Here is a 21,151-nt window from a genome sequence, read left to right on the forward strand (position 1 = left end):
CTTTTCCTATGGACAGGTTTTGATAAATCTCCCCCAAATGTGTAATTTTTACCAAAAAGTGCACTTCCTAGAATAAACCCCCGCCTCCAAAAGTTAAATCCCCCCCCCCCCCCCTAAAAAACAAAACAAAAACAAAAAATAGTTTCACCATAGATTTTAGGGTAAAATGAGTGAGGTCATTACAAAGTAAAATTGGTGTCTCATAAAGCAAGACTCATATAGGTCTCTATGTGGAAAATTGGAAGCGTTATGGCTATTAGAAGGCGACTGCCCTTAACTACGCAGGATGTAAATGTATGTCCTGCTGTGGTGGTACTTAACGCACCAGGACGTACACTTACGTCCTGTACATGACCACGAGCATCGGACCAATGCCTGGGTCATGCACGGCAGGTCCCGGCTGCTATCGGCAGCCAGGGACCTGCCGGTAACGCGTACATCAGCGATCACACTGATGTCCGCAATTAACCCCTCAGATGCCGTGATCAATACAGATCACGGCATCTGCGGCAGTGTGGTCAAGTCCAAAATTGCTGCTGTTTTGTAACATTTTATTCCAAAAAAAATTTGATACATTTATTACGTTTTATATATGCAAATGTGGCATCAATAAAAAGTACAGATCACGGCGCAAAAAATGAGCCCTCATACCGCAGCTTATACGGAAAAGTGAATAAGTTATAGGTCAGCAAAATAGAGGGATTTTAAAAGTACTAATTTGGTTAAAAAAATTGCTAATTTTTTTTTTTTTTTTTTTTTTTAAGCGGTACAATACAGTATGTAATCATGGGTATCACTTTAATCATATTGACCCACAGAATAAAGAACACATCAGTTTTTACCGTAAATTGTACAGCGTGAAAAATAAACCTTCCAAAATTTGCCAAATTGCGGTTTTCTTTTCAGTTTCCCCACACAGTGTTTTATTTTTTTGGGTTGCGCCATACATTTTATGGTAAAATGAGTGATGTTGTTACAAAGGACAGCTGGACGTGCAAATAACAAGCCATCATACTTGTCTGTGGATGAAAATATAAGAGTTATGATTTTTAGAAGGCGAGGAGGAAAAAAACGAAAACTTAAAAATAAAATTTGCTAAGTCCTTAAGGGGAAGTCACTTTCTCCCAGTGCTTCCTCCCATGTGGCTACGCAGCACCATAGAGCAACTCGGCAGCGCCGGAGAGTGTGCAGGCTATACTATACCAGGCACATGAAATGCGGAGGAGGAATTAAAGGGGTACTCCAAAGGAAAACTGGTGCCAGAAAGTTAAACGGATCTGTAAATTACTTCCATTTAAAATTCCTAATAATTTCAGTACTTATCAGCTGCTGTATGCTTCAGAGGAAGTTGTATAGTTATTTTCTGTCTGTCCACAGTTCTCTCTGCTGACATCTGTCCTTGTCAGGAACTGTCCAGAGCAGGAACAAATCCCCATAGCAAACCTTTCCTGTTCTGAACAGTTCCTGACATGGACAGAGGTGTCAGCAGAGAGCATTGTGGTCAGACAGAAAATAACTATCACTTCAGTACTGGAAGGATTAAGAATATTAAATAGAAGTAATTTACAAATCTGTTTAACTTTTTGGTACCAGTTGCTAAAAAAAAAAAAAATTTGTTTTCCACCGGAGTACCCCTTTCTCCCCATTTCATATCCAGTCCCCATCCTGTTATGTTCATTCATGAACATGAAATGGGGGGGGGGGGTTGGCTTCTAAATCAAATAAGGGTATTAAACCTAAAATGGAGGGGGGGATTTCAACATTTGTTTGTTATATCGAAATCGCAGTATTGATCTTCTGATTCAGGTAGGTGCCATTCTTCAGCTTGGTCGTGTCCTTCCCTCCTTCCCCCACCTTATCCCCACATCCTGGCTAGGTGGTGATACTTACCTGTTACATAAAAAAATGTATCAATTACAGTGCAAGTCTGCTGTGCCATTCTATAGGGCAGTCAGCAGGACAACCATGCAATCTGTGTGTGTGTTTGCTTTTTGATGGTATTGAACCCATGTGTATTGTAATTTATCTTTAATAAAGGTTATATTTTAGTGTAATTAGGTGACTTATTTTTGATTCTACACTAATTGCTATCTGGTTTCGGGGATTTGTTTACCTAATGTGGCCAGGAAGTGTATGTATTAATCTTAGCTAGGGTGTTATGTGTAATTCTCTAGGTTTCTTGAACATGGTTTGAGTTGAAAACGATAGCACCTGAAAAGCTTACAAAGTAATGTATTTGGCATCTGTATGTATGTATTTGTAATAACAAAGGCATCAGTGACTTTACATTTTCTTTTGAATAGGCAAAAAACTGATCACAGATACAACCTTGTAAATTAATATATAAGCGATAGACTAATAGTAGGGCAAATAGGCATTGATAGTAGGGCAAATGGGTATTCTTTGCAAATGCCAAGTGTAGATAATACATTCTCACAAGAAACCAAACCAAAAATCCCATACAAATAACTGAATTTTTATTGGTAGTCAAAACAAATATACACTTTAAAATTAGACCTAAAAGAACAGCAGTAACAAGACATAAAACATAGGCACATTGGTGAGATAATAGGAGATACTAAAGTGCGTATGATGTGCTAAAAATGTTATGAAAAAGGAAATTGGTGTCAATAATTAGCTGTACGTTCCTAACCAATAATACAGGCTGGAAAAAAAGCACACAGTTATATATATAAAATCTTATGGGGCAACTAGCTACACAGATACAGTGCGGTTAACCTCAGTCAGAGCTAGAAAAGGAAAGAGACAAGGTCTGTGTGCAGCCTTCTTCTAAGAAAAGACACTCACAAAAATTTCTATGAAAAAGTGCCATGAATTGAAGATCCCAAACTTTCAGAAAAACATTGATCAAAAGGAAGACCTCTACAACCATACATAAAGAGAACTGCACACATGCAACCACCATTACCAAACACCAATGCGCCAGCCCATACACAGTTTTGCACTTGCTTCCTCATTTCATGGCACTTATTTTTTTATTTTTTGTAGCCATTTTTGAGGGTCTCCTTTTCAGTCCAATTCTTTAAAAAAATAAAAAAAATCACGTCCCACGCTGAAATTCCTTTGTGTTGCAGTGATGGGATTCTACTGCACCAGGATTTTCAGTTAAAATTCTAAAGTGGAATTCCACTCGGAAACTCCATGGTGTGAACCTTGCCTAAAAGGGAACACCTCACCTCGCAACTGTGTTGCAGGGGCTTCAATTCATCCCCTCACAGGTACCCAGGAGAGGCCACTTTATATATTCTAAAAGGCGTATCGTGGTCATTAAGAGGTTAAAGGTCTTCAGAGGTTTATTGGGAAGACTACATGGGCCAATTGGTTCTTATCTGCCAACACAGTGTATGTTTGAAAATGTAAATTACAGATTTAACACCTTGATAAAGCGATTTTTGCATTTTCCTCTTTTTTTTTTTTTCTCCTTGCCTTTTTAAACCCATAACTGGTTTTCAATTTTCCATATACAGGGCCATATGAACGCTTATTTGTAGGCCCAATTTTTACCTTGTAAATACATAATTTAGTTAACCACAAAATCTACAGCGAAACAACAAAAACAAATTTGTGGGGTGACATTGAGAAAAACATCACAATTTTTGCAACTTTTGGAGTTATGTTTTAAAAGTTTTAAACTTTTGTGAGAAAATAAGTGCTTTATATTTTCCATATTCTGACTCCCTTTTAACTTTTTAAATTTTTCTGTATATGGGGTCCGTACGAGGGCTCATTTTGTTTGTGCTGTTAGGTATAAAAAAAAAAAAAAAAATTTAGGAAAAATTCTGGTATACAAAGTGACTAAAAATCAGCAATTCTATTAATTTAATTATTTTTACATTTAAGCTGTTACCACGCAGGATCATAAACCTTGTTTTTTGTAGTTTGGACATTTCCACACCTTGTGATACCAAATACGGTATGTTTATTTTTATTTAGAAAATGGTGGTGGACTTAGTATGGATTTTTACACTTATTTGGTCCCCCTAGGCCTTGTAATATATTGCTAGAGCCTGCAGCATTATTATCTGCAGCCATGGAGGCAAAGGTAAGACCATCAATGAGCGCTCTGACTTTAGGATGTCGCTGGCAACTTTGACAGCAGTCATCTAAGGGGATAATGGCTGCAAGCGGCGACCGCCACATGCCAGCAATTAGCGGTAGCCCCCAGCTACTGAAAACAAGGTTGCTGGTATGGAGTTGAATTGCGTCAAGATGTTTTGGGACAAGAAAGGATTTAGGGGGAGTTTCAAGTGAACTTGTCAAGTGACTTCTGCCATATCTGAGAGCATGATATGGTAATGGGAGAGAAGTTGAGCTCTGTGATATATAGGTTTATGTGATTGAGTAAAGCAGAGTAAATCCTGATTTGACTCCTAAAACAGTAAGTCCTGTTTACTCAGATTTTAAGAAATCTCTCCTATAGTGATTAACCCTTTCCCGACCCATGACATACATGTACGTCATGGGTCGGCTCCCATTCTATAACGCGGGGCCATAGCGGGTCGAGCCCGGCACCTCGCAACGGCCGGGACCCGTGGCTAATAGCAAAGTTGAACGCTGCGTCTAAAGTGAAAGTAAACTAATGCTGGTTAGCTCAGGGAGCTGTTCGGGATCGCCGCGATGAAAAATCACGGCATCCCGAACAGCTTACAGGACAGCCGGAGGGTCCCTACCTTCCTCCTCGCTGTCCGATTGCCGAATGACTGCTCAGTGCCTGAGATCCAGGCATGAGCGGTCAAGTGGCAGAATCATTGATCAATGGTTTCCTATGAGAAACCATTGAACAATGTAAAGAATCAGTGTGTGCAGTGTTATAGCCCCCTATGGGAGCTTAAAAAAATAAATAAAAAAAAAAGTGAATAAAAATCATTTAACCCCTTCCCTAATAAAAGTTTGAATCGCCCCCCTTTTCCCATTTAAAAAAAAAACAAACTGTGTAAATAAAAATAAACATGTGGTATCGCGGAAATGTCCGAATTATAAAAATACATAGTTAGATAAACCGCACGGTCAATGGCGTACGCTCCAAAAAATCCCAAAGTCCAAAATAGCATATTTTTGGTCACTTTTTATATAATTAAAAATGAATAAAAAGCTATCAAAAAGTCTGATCATTACAAAGATGGTACCGCTAAAAACTTCAGATCACGTGCAAAAAAGGAGTACGCAGAAAAATAAAAAAAATGATGGGGGTCAGAAGATGACCATTTTAAACGTATACATTTTCCTGCATGTAGTTATGATTTTTTCCAGAAGTACGACAAAATCAAACCTATATAAGAAGGGTATAATTTTAATTGTATGGACTAGAGATGAGCGAACTTACAGTAAATTCGATTCGTCACGAACTTCTCGGCTCGGCAGTTGATGACTTATCCTGCATAAATTAGTTCAGCTTTCAGGTGCTCCGGTGGGCTGGAAAAGGTGGATACAGTCCTAGGAAAGAGTCTCCTAGGACTGTATCCACCTTTTCCAGCCCACCGGAGCACCTGAAAGCTGAACTAATTTATGCAGGATAAGTCATCAACTGCTGAGCCGAGAAGTTCGTGACGAATCAAATTTACTGTAAGTTCGCTCATCTCTAGTATGGACCTACAGAATAAATATACGGTGTCATTTTTTACCGAAAAATGTACTGCGTAAATGGAAGCCCCCAAAATTTACAAAATTGTGGGGGGGGGTTTTCTTCAATTCTGTCGCACAATGATTTTTTATTTATTTTTTTCCGTTTCACTGTAGATTTTTTTGGAAGGAGGAAAAAATTAGAGTGCAAAAAATGGAAAACCCCCAGGTCATGAAGGGGTAAAAGGGGTATTTCAGGAAAACTTGTTTTTTATATACGTCAAGTTAAACAGATTTGTAAATTACTTCTATTAAAAAATCTTAATCCTTTCAGTACTTATGAGCTTCTGAAGTTGAGTTGTTGTTTTTTGTCTAAGTGCTCTCTGATGACACCTGTCTCTGGAACTGTCCAGAGTAGAAGCAAATCCCCATAGCAAACCTCTTCTGCTCTGTGCAGTCCCCGAGACAAGCAGAGATGTCAGCAGAGAGCATTGTGTGTGGGCAGAGTACGGGACTCTTCAGTCAGAATTTACCCTGCTTTTTACTCAGAAATCCAGCTCCAAATCATGTCCCCCTATATATCACAGATTTTCTCCCTGTATCATATCCTCCTGTCATGGCCACATAAATGACAGGAATTGGTGCTTTTGCTGTAAGTGCTGACGTTCTCGCCAAGGCAGAGAACCACCTCTGTATGTCAGTGATGTGATTAAGTGGCTGGATGGCTCTATTCATTAGCTAGGCCAGCCCACTTTTCTGCCTCCCATTCAGCTGATAAAGAAAGGGGACAGGCTGAGTATTCATTAGAATTGAGTCAGACTATCCACCTAACTTCTCGCTACTCTTTTCTTCTAACTACTGTCCTCTTTTCCGACATCTCAGGTCCCTTTTAGACAAGTGGCGATCCCAATATATTTCCTTTTTTGGGCATATTGCAGCAGTCAAAATGACTATTCTTCCTAAGTTAATTAACCAAAAGATCACCAAGGAGGTGATCCACTAATCCCCTGTATTTCCCATATATTAAAATACTATAATCTTTATTGAACACAAAAACACCAAAGAACTAATGGGTTAAAAGTATCAGCGTGTTTCTCTTCCCATAGTATTAGTTGTTAGAGTGCCATTCTGGCATCACTCTATCTCCATCTGTCTGTGCGCGTCTGCAGTATGCGCACTGTAAGGGAAAAGTGTGCACTGTATTTAAAACCTACTCGCGGCCCCCCTCGACATGTTTCGCCGTACTATACGGCTTTGTCAAGAGGTTTTAGGGCCCTAAAACCTCTTGACAAAGCCGTATAGTACGGCGAAACATGTCGAGGGGGGCCGCGAGTAGGTTTTAAATACAGTGCACACTTTTCCCTTACAGTGCGCATACTGCAGACGCGCACAGACAGATGGAGATAGAGTGATGCCAGAATGGCACTCTAACAACTAATACTATGGGAAGAGAAACACGCTGATACTTTTAACCCATTAGTTCTTTGGTGTTTTTGTGTTCAATAAAGATTATAGTATTTTAATATATGGGAAATACAGGGGATTAGTGGATCACCTCTTTGGTGATCTTTTGGTTAATTGGTTTGAAACAACCCTCCATATATTGGTCCCTAATTGGGTTATATTCTTCCTAAGTTGCTATATTTTTTTTAAACGCTACCAGTTACAGTACCGTTATCTGCCCTACGAGCGTTTCAGTCTATTTTCCGGTTTATTTGGCACGGTAAGAGACATCGTCTCCCGATGTCAATTATGATGGACAGTAAGTCGATGGGGGGCTTGTCGGTCCCGGATTTCACTAAGTATTACTGGGTTGCTAATCTACGCCACCTAGCTGCCTGGTCCACATATCACTCCTATAGTTGCTGGATGGAGCTGGAAAAACTGTGGATAGCGCCAACTCGCCTGAATGCATTACTCTGGACTCGTATCCCTCAGATGCCCCCCAGGACCTATGTCTTTTTCCCGATATGTATGGGGGTACTGCTCCAGGAAATTCCGACTCCTCTCCTCGGTCTCCCCAATGCAATCCTTTCGCTACCATCCTGCTTTCCCCCCAGGCCAGACTTCTTGTATGGTTAGAGAGTGGGGTAGTAAATAGCTCTTCTGTTGGGAAGATATAGTGGACACGCTCTCCCACAAACTGCTGTCCTTTGAGAACTTAACCTCCCAAAATGGTTTTCTCTCCTCTGAACGACTTCACTATCTCCAGCTTCGACACTTTATGTTGTCTGTGCTGGGTCTCCTTGCCTACGGCCTTCAAGCGATTATGCCGTTCTGGCCCACAAAGAGACTTCTCTCGGAGACATTTACTCTATAATTAATGGTCCATTTGATGGGATCACCCCATCCCATCGTTACATGAATCGTTGGGAGGAGGTTTTGAATGCCACTATCGCACTCCCACAATGGTGGATTATCTGGCAGTGGGCCTCTAAGGCTTCCATTTGCACAGCCTAAAAGGAAACACAATTTAAACTGCTAATGGCATGGTACCATACTCCTGAGTTGCTTAATAAGTTGAATCCGAATATTCTCCCTCCCTGGCACTGTGGTGTGGGGTTGGGTACGGCTTTTCATATATTTTGGTCCTACCCTATTGGGAAATTGGGAAGGGATTGGTCACTGAAGTGCTGGACGTAGTGGTTCCTCTGGACCCACTAGTCTACTTGCTACACCTCTCCAGTAGGGCCTTATCTAAACAACACTTTAAATTGTTTATACATATTGTCTTAGTGGCTAAAACACGTATAGCTAAATGCAGGAAGAAGACTCTCCCTCCCTCTGAGAGGGATCTAGTTGCCAGGATCCGGGAGATAAGTTCTCTTGAATCCCTCACTGCCTCCCTTAACAATTCTTTGCCTCTCTTCCTTTCTGTTTGGAAGCCTTGAGATCGGTTTTCTGATAGACAACCCCCTTAATCCTCTTCATCCCCTCAGCTACTGTTTTCTTTTCCACTCCACATTCTCACCCTCTCTACCCCTTCCCCCTTCCTCTTTTTCTTCATAGTCCCCTAATTTTCTATCTCTCTCCCCCTCCCTCTATTCTCCTTGTCCTCCTTGTGATGTCCTGTTCTTGTCTTTGTTAGTCTCACCTATGTGATGTTTTGTTTTCCTTTGTTCTGAGTGAACTTCTCACAGTCCTTCATTTGTCTGACCTGGGTGCCTTTATTATTATTTATGGGCTGATTGCCCACTGAGTATTGCGTGCAACATATCTCCGATCTCAGTGCCTATTGCTAGGTCGTACTGCATTGCACCTCGTCATCTCTTGTTTTGACTATATTAATCTTTAATTTTTGCCTTCCATATGACCTGTTGTATGTGGATTGTTTTTATGTATGTAAAATAAAAATTCACAATTGAAAAAAAAAGAATTGAGCCAGATGAGCCACATGAGCAACACAGTTAAAACAATTGATTTCTGACTTTAGTTAGAAAAAACACCAAAGTGATTTGTGCAAAATGTATTAAAAGGTGGTGCGATTTTTATATAATATATAATTTTTTTTTTTAAATTTTTTACCTGCCAGTAAAGCTTGTGACTAGAGATGAGCGAACTTACAGTAAATTCGATTTGTCACGAACTTCTCGGCTCGGCAGTTGATGACTTATCCTGCATAAATTAGTTCAGCTTTCAGGTGCTCCGGTGGGCTGGAAAAGGTGGATACAGTCCTAAGAGACTCTTTCCTAGGACTGTATCCACCTTTTCCAGCCCACCGGAGCACCTGAAAGCTGAACTAATTTATGCAGGATAAGTCATCAACTGCCGAGCCGAGAAGTTTGTGACGAATCGAATTTACTGTAAGTTCGCTCATCTCTACTTGTGACATGCATGGTAATTGTGTCCATAACCTTCTATTCTTAAAGAAAGGCCAAATAAACATCCAATGCTATACATCAGTATTCCATAAAAAAGGTATGGAATGGCAAGTAGACAACACTTCCCCTACCCCGCTGCAGAGTATACATTAAAGGGTTATTGGAGTGGAAATATATAAATAAATAGAAGTCAGGGAGGTGGTAATTAAAAAATAGCTACAAAAAATATAAATAAATAAAAGGTTCAGGCATTTGATAACGTAGGCCGGTCAGCCAATCAGTGGCTGAGAGAGAATGCTGTTGCAACTGCTGATTGGCCAAGCAGGCCTATGCTTTCAGATGCTACAACTCCCAGTATGCCCAGACTGCCAAAGGAGAGTTGTAGTTTTTCAACAGCTGTAGGCACCCTGGTTGGGAAACACTGAACTACACTACCATCTGTGTTAGTGGGCGGGGTTGACATCAAGCCCCTCTGCCTTGGCCAAGGTGTGTTGATTAAAAAGCTAGAAAAGCAAACTGCATATATACATCAGCATGCCTACTGCTACGGCTGCATTCACACCACGATCTGACCTTCCGATGCACAGATATGAAGTTGGAAGCTAAAATCTCAGGGGATCCGATTTTTTGGACTAGGACTGAAAATCGTGGTCTGCCACGATTTTCCAAAAATCTGATCCCCCTGAGAAAATTACCAGATCTTAGTCACTAGCTGACCACGATCCCCATAATAGTTAATTAGGGGGCTGACTGGCTCCGTATCTGTCCATACCTATCCATGCACAGATACGATTTCAGGCAATTTTAGCTTCCAAAATCGTATCTGTGCATCGGAAGGTCAGATCGTGGTGTGAATGCAGCTTAATTTGGAGAAGACAACTGGTGTGCATATAATAAAGTGTTGTGCAGCTTATGAATTCATGCTTGCAAGTAAAATAGTTTTAGTGGATTACTAGACATTAGTGTCTCTGTAGTTTGCTTCTTTCAGGGCAGACTCACTATTGTAAATTTTGTGGTGACTGACCAATAAAATCAATGTATTTAGACAATTGAATGAAATGCTGTTACAGTAAATATATTAAGTGTAACAAAGTAATATATATATATATATTTTTTTTTTTTAGGTGTTGTGGCGCATACTGTGAATTGCTGAGCTACAATCAGTCTGAATGTTTACACAAACCTATCATACGGCTACAGTGACACAGATCTGTGTATTGTGTTATAAGAGTCATGGCTTTATGATGTCTTGATTTCTGACCTACTCTTTTAAAATGACAGTTGTTTTCTCTTTGTTATAAAATTGTTCCCAATAAAACTTAATGAACTGAGAAGGCACTTTTCGATCTGCAAGATTCCCGGTTCCCCAGAATGTTTATTAGTACTAGACGGCTAAGAAGATGCCAGTTCCTACAAATTTTGGCAACGTGTTTTGTCGTTTCCTTAATGCTCATGTGGGTTCAGGATGACAACGATGTTGTAAACCACATAAAATCCTACTCTTACAGATACCTCATCAATAGCTATGATTTTGTGAATGAAAGCCTCACTATTATCCAGGATGAATCGGATAAACACAGCTACAATTACTTGATCAGTAACAAAGATAAATGTCAGAATGAAAATGTGCTTCTCCTACTCTTTGTAAAGACATCACCTGAGAACCGAAGACGACGGGATGCTATTAGGAGGACTTGGGGTAATGAGGATTATATACGCTCCCAATACAATGCCAACATGAAGGTTGTGTTTGCCCTTGGGGTAGATAGAGACCCAGCAAAACGCACTTTGCTCCAAAAACAACTTGAAAGTGAAAACAAAGTGTATAATGACTTGGTACAACAAGACTTCCTGGATACGTTCCATAATTTAACCTTGAAGTTCCTTTTGCAGTTCGGATGGGTAAATGCAAACTGTCCAAATGCAAAATTTATTATGACGGCAGATGATGACATTTTTATCCACACACCCAATCTGGTTTCATACTTGAAAGGTCTGGACCGAATTGGTGTCCAGAACTTTTGGATTGGTAGAGTCCATCGTGGGTCACCTCCCGTAAGAAACAAAAATAGCAAGTATTATGTGCCTTATGAAATGTATCAGTGGTCCTCCTATCCTGATTATACTGCAGGGGCAGCCTATGTTATTTCACAGGATGTCGCAGCTAAAGTGTATAAAGCTTCACAGACTCTAAATACCAGTCTATACATTGATGATGTTTTTATGGGACTCTGTGCCAATAAAATGGGAGTTGTGCCTCAATATCACCTATTCTTTTCAGGGGAAGGAAAGGCACCTTATCACCAATGCATTTTTAACAGAATGATGACTTCACATGGGCATGTAAATGATCTTCATTATTTATGGAAGCAAGTCACAGACCCAAAAGTGATGGAGTTGACATCTGGCTTCTGGGGTGATGCTTACTGTAGACTAGTAAATATGATTCTTCTTTGCAGGATTCTATACAAAGATACATACCCATGTTCTGCAGCATGGTCTTAATACTTGAATTAATAAGATTTTGATTTACATATTGTATATTTATAGCAAATCTCTCTATTGAACTTCAAGCAGTATCATTTTATGAAATGGCATTTGTTTGTGTCTCCATTCTGTATTTTATATTCTTGATTTCTTTACAGTAGATCTAGTAGGGATATATAAAGTTTGTATTTTCAGATTCATGAATGGGGGACAGTAATGATAGCAAATTTTAATGTATTTTAAACAGGGTAACTGTACATGGAAATGAAGCTTTTTGCTAGAGTAGATCTGCAGCGATTTACAGCAGCAGGCAAATGGATATTTGACCTGCAGAATGTCAATTTCTGGAAAGAATACCATTTATAAGGGAATTTGAAATCCACAATAAAATGTTTCTGTGAAATTTGATAAAAGATTTCCTGCCTATCTGCCGCTAAACTTGCATATACAAACTTTCTGCAGGAAAATCTGGAAAAAATGCAAAAAAGGTGTGAATTTGCTCTTCTCATTTCCGGTGGAAAATTTCCACAGCAAATCTTCCCTGTGTGCATTTACACCTATTGTAAATAATCTAGTCTGTATAGTCTCTAATGGCTTTTTACAAAGGAGTGTCAGATACCCCTATTTTATTTATTTTTTTTTTTCTCTGGGCCTTTAACTTTCCCTTTTGAAGCTCCATTACAGAAACTGCAATCAAAATTTTGCTAACTATTCCCTTCTGTCCCCTTACTGCCTTTTACATCTATACTTTTATAGATATGCTAAACAGCCTTACTCTGTGCACTTACATTTTCAGTTTCACTGCATTTAACCACACATCACATGGCTACAGATTTGTAACTTTTGGTAAATCTTCTATAGATAAACGTTATCTATTATTGTATACATGGCTACTGTCTGTGCAGCTCTGAGCCTCACTGTAGTGTGGTTTTATTTGAGGGCAGGCACTACAGTTTTTTTTTTTTTTTTTATACTTTGCATTTTACAAGTCATGTCATGAAAAAGTTTTCCAAAAGGGCAGAGGCCTTACAGTCCTCTAGAATCTGCTGATGACTGCATGATTAAATATACCTCTGTCTCATAGATCACATGTTTGCTATTTTAAAGCTGGCAAGTGCAAAGCAGCACAGTCTCTCCTGCACACCAAGCTGCAACCGTATATGAAACCTAACATACTAAATTGTAGCACACACCCACATTGTGGTCTCTTCTGGTTTATGGTTCTGAGTGGCGGTAAATGGGCATGTAACAGAAAATAGGGATGTACCTTTCCAATTTGTTGCCAAATGACAAGTCTTTATTGTATAGCCATGAAATAAAATAAAATTCTTGCCTGGGGATAAGAGATTTTTTGCAAAGTGCTCCACCCAGGTGCTGCAAAAAAAAAAATAATAATAATAATCACCTTCCCTGATTCCCGCTGCTGCTATTCCAGTGACATCGGGGACACAGCTCTTGGCTCCTTCGGATGTGACTGTCCAGCTGGAGCTGCATGTTTAGTCAGTCACTGGTGGCAGCGGTTGTTATCTACCTCAGCCAGTGACTGACTGAGCGAACAGTTCCTGCAGGGTCAGCACTGCATCGGAAGCAGGAAGGAGCCAAGAGCATTGGGGTCTAAGAGCCATCAGAACAGCAGCGGTATGGGGCCAGGGGAAGGGGAGTATTCTTTAGATTTCTGCATCTAGGGCCCTTTTGTAAAAAAAAAAAAAATAATAATAATTTTTTCCTCCAGAAAACAACTTTTGGGGTGAGTCACTGGAAAGTTAAACACAGCTCCTTAACATTATATTGCAGATTTGCACATACTCTGCTAAAATTCTCTTCTGTAGTCTTCATGCATGTGACAGAAAAAAGCCATGTTCACAGACTCTGTTGCTTCGTACTGTGGAATCATAAGAGCTCCATGTAATATTTGAAAATAAATAAATAAAAACCCTCTAAGGGCAGGATCACGTGCTGTAGTTTGCTGCGTATTTTCCTACCCATTGAAGTCAATGGGTAACAATCAGCTGCAGAAAATATGCAGCAAGTTATGGCACATGTGACCCTACCATAGCAAGCATCCTATGGAGAATGTTACAAGTTGTGGAACAATACTTCTAGGGGAGAGTAGATCACATTCATGTTGCAGTGTCTTTTCTCCCTGAGAACAAAAGAATCTGGCAGTTGAAGTTCAACATGCCTCATCCTTCTCTCCCCCTACATAATCTGTTGGGGGGGAGAGTTGTGACACCCCTAACACATTACAAATTCAGGCGGTCCCACCAAAACTGAGTTCAGACATCTTTCCGTCAAAGAATATATGGGAGCTTTTTATGAAAGCTTATACAGAAATAATTCACCGTACTGTGGTAGATTTGCCGTTTGTGACCTACTTAACCTAAAACAACCCATCACATTGTATATCATTTTGCTTTTAAAATGTTTGCCTAATCTTATATATTTGTGTCTTCTCTTCAGAGGCTGATCTTGCATAGCCCAATCTTCTTCCAACTTCTTTCTGTTTGGCACTCACTGCTGTACAATTTTACAAAATGCTGTTTTTTTTTTTTTTTTTGTATGGATAAATATTTAGTTTTGAGCTTTTATATTTACAGTTGAAATTTGCTTATCAATGTGAGAGTAGCTTAAAATACAGCAGGTCTGTTTTAAATGCATCTATTTTTATATGGAAATAAAAATGTATTCTCAAAGATATGAAGGCATACAATTTTTAAACTGGCCTGAACTTTTAGAGGTATTACTCTTCTGCACCTTAAGTACTCCGGTGGAAAACTTTTTTTTTTTTTTTTAAACTGGTGCCAGAAAGTTAAACAGATTTGTAAATGACTTCTATTAAACAAATCTTAATGCTAATCTAGTAGCCCTTGTTGACCATCTCTGCAATGTACAAAGCACGTTGCTTAAAAGAAAACTGTTACTAACCCCATCCCCCCTCCCCGCACTAACCAGAGGTACTGGCTGGTAGTGCGGGGGACGCTGATCAATATGATGTCTACCATGCCCGGATCCATGCAGCTGTTTGCCTGTTGTCTTCATTATTCAATATATGCAAATCATGTGGTGTCAGTGCCGCTCGTCCGCAGCACTGCATGGCTTATGCATATTCATGCCCTCCCTCTCTGCTCTGTATGTGACTCCACTGCGCATGTGCCTGCTTACTGCACCTTTACTAACTATAGCTCAGCTACACTGGCATGAAGCTGCGCTGAAGCCGCTTCAGGGTATACACAGGAAGCCGGCACATGCAGAGCGCAGAGGAGAGGGAGATGCGGAGGGAGGGCATGAATATTTATAAGCTGGGCAGTGCTGCAGACCAGCACAGTGCCAGATGAAGGCAGCAACCCCTCCCGTGCCAGTTAGAAGATGATTTGCAAATATTGAAAAATGAAGATAAAGGGCGAACGGCTGGATGGATCCAGGCTTGGTAGGCATCCTATTGATCAGTGTCCCCTGCACTACCAGCCAGTATCTCAGGTTAGTTCGGGGGAGGGGCTTAGTGACAGTATTCCTTTTAAATTCTGCTGCTTCTGCAGAGCACAAGTTATCTAGTTAATAAGGGTCATGTTCATCTTTTCTCTTTATACCGTGTTATTTATTACCAGTGGTCTAGGTAACATGGAATGTTTAACAAGTGATTAGTAATTTTTTTTAAATATTTTTCTTTTGTATTACTATGAATTTTGTACGTTATTTATATTTAATACTTTTTGCTGCGTTTTAGAAATGATTGTATTTGTTTTTGTTTTTTGTTTGTTTATGTCTCCTAACAGTTTTTCAATAAATTATCTGACTTGGAAATAATTTGTTTTTTGTCCAATATCACTGTGGTTTGTTTGTTTGTTTTCCTTTCCATTTTGCCTTAGAGCACATTAGAAAACTTGTTTTTCACACATCACATCAGTGTCTGGCCTTATATTAACAATGTTGTCTAGAATCTCTTTGTCTTTATGATTCTTGGCAAACCCCTTAACGACCAAGGACGTCCTTGGCCAGCTCCCGCGATATAACGCGTCATATCGGGTCTGTCCCAGCATGTTCCTGAAGCCAGGACCCGAGGCTAATGGTGCGGCAGCGATCGCGGTGCCGCACTCTATTAACCCTTTAGACGTGGCGTTCAAAGTTGAAAGCAGCATTTAAAATGAAAGTAAAAGCTTCCCTGCTGATCAGTGGGGCTGATCGGGACCACCGCAATGAAAATGCAATGTCCTGATCAGCTAGGACGCAAGCGTAGGTTCTCTTACCTTCCTCCGGTGCGTCCCTTTGGTGATTGATTGCTCCAAGCCTGAGATGTAGGCTTGAGCAATCGCCCGCCGATAACACTGATCAATGCAAAGCCCCCTGTGGGAGCTATAACACTGCAAATAAAAAGTGTATTTACCAAATGGCGTTTTTTTTCTTTCATTTTGTCGCACAATGATTATTTTTTTTCCGTTTCGCTGTAGGTTTTTGGATAAAATGATGTCACTGCAAAGTAGAATTGGTGGCACAAAAAATAAGCCATCATATGGATTTTTAGGTGCAAAATTGAAAGGGTTATGATTTTTAAAAGGTGAGGAAAAAACGAAAGTGCAAAAAACAGAGAAACCCGTGGTCCTTAAGGGGTTAAACAAATAAATGGGGTGAGAATTTGGCAATTTGTGGTTTTAGCTAAGAGGAACTTGGCATGGCTCATATAGTCCAAAAGAACTGGAAAGGAATCTGAGTCAGAAATGCATTATTCCAGTTTCTTACTGTGGCTCGAGGACCAAGCCGAAGTTTCCTAACCAGGGCGCCCCAGCTGTTGCAAAACTACAACTCCCAGCATGCCCAGACAGCCAGAGGCTGTCTGAGTATGCAGGGAGTTGTAGACTTGCAACAGCTGGAGGCACTTTAGGTGAGAGACTGCACTTAGCATTTTCTATAAGAAATCTTTACAGTTTTAAAGGAATGTTTATAGAAAATGAGTTTGCCTGCTATCCATGGAGGATTTGTAACTCGGGAGAGAAATCCCTTTGATCAACGGAGGAATTTTAGAGATCTGGCCGGATGTCCAGGCAGTATCACACTGTGCACATCTACTTATTTATTCTTTGTTTTGTCACTGTGCTCACGTTTGTGTTCCTTTTTATATGTACACTAGGATTTGATCAGGATGCGGTAGCCCTTCGAGGTATCCCTCTTGCTGGTCTAGGGGAGTTGTGTGTGGCCATTAGATTCCTCACCTCCCTGCCATACCCTGGGCATCCCTGCTTCAGCAGGGATGCTGTACAGGTTTTACTGGTTCCTTGGCATCAACTTGTTCTCCAGGAGCATTTTTCGGTCCTTGAGTAGCTCCGGCTAAAGGGGACGTTGTACCTGGAGCCTTGTAAGTGCCTTTTGGCCCGGAGGTGAAGGGTTTGCTTTGTTGGGTGGCCTCTCTCCTGTTGGAGAAGGGCTTGCGATGGACCGCATCCTCGTGCACGGTTTTTTGTGAACACTTGCACTTTTTACTTGCACTTGGGTGAATTTAGAGCCCGTACCTCGGCTCTTGAAAAGAGAAACAAACTGCAATAATATATGTATGCAAATAAATGCATTTCTAGTCACAGAAGTATTAGTATAGCACTAAGCTACTTTCTTACCACAATATGGTCATGTGGACCAAGTCAAGTGCAAGTCAGACCATAAATCTGCCAAATAAGAAAGGCTCTATTCATTTGAACGGCTGGCATAGAATACCAACTTACTGCTGCAGAAGAATTCTGAACAATCTGCAAATAAAACTTCAGTAGCTGAAAACCTGGAGACTGCCCTAGTATAGTCTTTTAGACAAGCTGTCTCTGTGAGGCAACCCTCTTGAACAGTTTTGTCTCCATCTTAGTCTTCTCAGTTATGACTTTTTGGTTGTCTTTTCTTTTGAGACTCTTTGGTTGCTTGTTGTCTACGTAAAGACTAGGAGGTAGATTTATCAAAACCTGTCCAGAGGAAAGTTAGCAACCAATCAGATTCTTTCTTTCATTTTTGCAAAGGCCTGTGAAAAATGAAAGCAGTGATCTGATTGGTTGCTTTGGGCAACTCAGCAACTTTTCCTCTGGACAGATTTTGATAAATCTCACTAATATATTAATATATATATAATTTTCCTTCACTTAGTTATGGGTGACACAACTGCCTTTATGCAATAGCTAACAGTGCATTTACACATCATCACTTGAGCTTTTGCTAAATGATGGATACAAAGAATGTTGACTTTACCGCTTAATGCCTAAGCAGACAATAATAGGCACCCTAAGCTGAAAGAATAAAAAAAAAAAAATTAGCATAATGATTATTGGCCTACCTTTTTCTAGTGCAGAGGTTCTCCTCGCTTTCACTCATCACAAGGGATCTGCTTGTCCCACCTTGACTTGCTTCATGCATGACTTCAATCTAGAGATTAAGGTAAGTGGAAGATGTAAATAAAGCTGTAGTGAACACTTCCATACCTCTTAAATCACTAAATAAAAATGCTGACGAGTAGAGTTATCCCAGCACTTTCCTTTACCTTATCAGATGTGCAACTGTGGCTACATATTTGTTTAAAGTGAACCTGTCAGCAGATTTTACCCTATATAACCATTGGCAACAGATTATATAGGGTAAAATCATATTACATACAAAGTCCTCAGGGTCGGCAAAGGTAGTGATAAAAATAGGGTTCAAAATTGTCCAGTGGTGTATGCTTTTTAGCTCTAACTAGCTGAGTACCCGGCATTGCCTGTTTTTCCTTCCTAATCCTTGTTGGGGAGGAAAATCAACAAAGGAGGAAGCTTTTGACTTCATATCCCATCCTCCTATATTGTTGTCATATTCCATTCTCATGTCCCGTCCTCAGGTGGGACTGAGTTGTGATGAAGATAGTGTAAGCCAAAAATAGAAGGGAATGTGGCTTTGTGGAAAAGGGCATGATTTGCAAGCCAGACCAATGCACAAAAAGGGCAGAAAATAAAAGGGGTGTGGCTTAAACAGGGGGCATGTCTTTGTGAGATGGGGCATGGCGTGCGTGGCGGGGTGTGGCTTGCAAGCCGGACTAACACATTCACCAGGAGATGCAGAGCTTGTGGAGTAAGATACTGGAAGACCCATCTTTTATATAAGGGTTAATTTTTATTTGACATATAAGGAACATGTGACCAGGTATTATCGAAATATTTCCAGCCGTACAGAAGTTATGTGGGAACATACATTTCCCGTAGATTTGCATGAGACTTTAAACGAAAACCCGACCCTCACAAATGGGGGTAGTTAAGGGTTAATGTACTTATCCTATATTTTTAGTGGACATAAGTAACATGTGACAGAGTATTATCAAAATATCTCCAGCCGTTTGGAAGTTATGCAGTAACATATATTTCCCATCGAGTTGTATGGGACTTTAAACATAAACCCCGACCCTGGAAAATGGGGTGAGTAAGGGTTAAATCCCCTATCTTATGTTTGTTGTTGACACATAAATAATGTGTGCCTTATGTGTGCTGCATCTCCTGGTGAATGTGTCAATCCAGCCACACCCCATCTCACAAACAGAGGAGGTTGGGATTTGACAACAATATATGTGGATGGGGTATGAAGTCAAAAGCTTCCTCCTTTTTGTTGATTTTTCTCCCAAAGAAGGATTAGGAAGGAAAAACCGGGCAACGCCGGGTATTCAGCTAGTATATAAATAAAACTCTGTGTGTGTATGTTCCAGTATCACGTCCAAATAACTAAAGATATTACCATGAAACTTGGCACACGTTACTTATATGTCAACAACAAACATACTATAGGTAATTTAACCCGTACCCACCCCCATTTGCCAGGGTCGGGGTTTATGTTTAAAGTTCCATACAAGTCTATGGGAAATATATGTTACTGCATAACTTCCAAATGGCTGGAGATATTTTGATAACTCGTGCCAGATGTTACTTATGTCCACTAAAAATATAGGATACATAAATTAACCCTTAACTACCCCCATTTGTGAGGGTCGGGTTTTTGTTTAGTCTCATGCAAATCTATGGGAAATGTATGTTCCCACATAACTTCCGTACGGCTGGAGATATTTCAATATTATCTGGTCACATGCTACTTATATGTCAAATAAAAATGAGTTAAATTAACCCTTACCTACACCCTTATATAAAATCTGGGTTTTTGTTTCAAGTCCCATGCAAGTATATGGGACTTCCAGTATCTTACTCCACAAGCTCCGCATCTCCTGGTGAATGTGTTAGTCCACCTTGCAAGCCACACCCGCCGCACATGCCATGCCCCATCTCGCATGCCCACTGTTTAAGCCACACCCCTTTTTGCTACCCTTTTTTGTGCATTGGTCTGGCTTGCAAATCACGCCCTTTTCCACAGCCTCATTCCCTTCTATTTTTGGCTTACAATATCTTCATCACAACTCAGTCCCACCTGAGGACAGGACATGAGAATGGGATATGAAGTCAAAAGGCAAAGCTGTTTAGATGTGATGCTGGAACATATATAAACACACATTGAGTTTTATATATCTATATACAGTGGTCCCTCAACATACGATGGTAATTCGTACCAAATGAACCATCGTTAGTTGAAAACATCGTATGTTGAGGGATCCGTGCAATGTAAAGTATAGGAAGTTATACTCGACTGTCCCCGCCGCTCCAGACAGTCACCACTGCCCTGGATGTCACCCTCAGTCTCTGTCGCCACGTCCCCGGGGTGTCCTCTCCGCTCTGGACTATCTCTGCTGCCCGGGATCGTCGCTCTTCATCAATGTCATCACGTCGTTGCGCACGACGCTCCTATTGGATGACAGGACAGCGTGCGTGGCGACGTGATGATGACGGAGAGTGATGGCGCTGCAGGGGATCCTGAGGAGGGCAGTCCGAAATGTCGGGGACAGGTGAGTGATCATCACAGGGGCACCTTAAACGGCTATCCGGCGGCAGCTGAAGCAGTCTGCGCTGCCGGATAGCCGTTTATGCAATGCATCACTGTATATAAAACTCTGTGTGTGTGTATGTTCCAGCATCAAGTCCAAACAGCTGAAGATATTAACATGAGACTTGGTACATATGTTACTTATGTTAACAACAAACATAGGATGATTTAACCCTTACCCCTATTTGCCAGGGTTGGGGTTTTTGTTTAAAGTCCCATACAAGTCTATGGGAAATATGTTACAGCATAACTTCCAAACAGGTGGAGATATTTCGATAATACTTGGTCACATGTTACTTATATGTCCACTTAAAATATAGGATAGTTAATTTAACCCTTAACTACCCCCATTT

General features: G+C 40.4%; 2 protein-coding genes across 5 annotated transcripts in view; one reads left to right on the plus strand and one right to left on the minus strand.

Annotated features, from left to right (window-relative positions):
* B3GNT5 (UDP-GlcNAc:betaGal beta-1,3-N-acetylglucosaminyltransferase 5) overlaps positions 1 to 15,703 on the plus strand; it is a 42,603-nt gene extending 26,900 nt beyond the window's left edge. Inside the window, exon 2 of the mRNA XM_056565305.1 lies at positions 10,526 to 15,703. Coding sequence (XP_056421280.1) covers positions 10,773 to 11,906 — 1,134 coding nt within the window. The 5' untranslated portion in view covers positions 10,526 to 10,772 and the 3' untranslated portion in view covers positions 11,907 to 15,703. The remainder of the gene's footprint in view (positions 1 to 10,525) is intronic.
* MCF2L2 (MCF.2 cell line derived transforming sequence-like 2) overlaps positions 1 to 21,151 on the minus strand; it is a 503,791-nt gene that overhangs the window by 295,851 nt on the left and 186,789 nt on the right. For all 4 annotated transcript variants that reach the window (XM_056565304.1, XM_056565302.1, XM_056565303.1 and 1 more), the window contains exon 15: positions 18,190 to 18,278. In XM_056565304.1, coding sequence (XP_056421279.1) covers positions 18,190 to 18,278 — 89 coding nt within the window. The remainder of the gene's footprint in view (positions 1 to 18,189; positions 18,279 to 21,151) is intronic.

This window comes from Hyla sarda, chromosome 3 (genome assembly GCF_029499605.1).
Source record: "Hyla sarda isolate aHylSar1 chromosome 3, aHylSar1.hap1, whole genome shotgun sequence".
In the NCBI taxonomy this organism is placed as follows: domain Eukaryota; kingdom Metazoa; phylum Chordata; class Amphibia; order Anura; family Hylidae; genus Hyla; species Hyla sarda.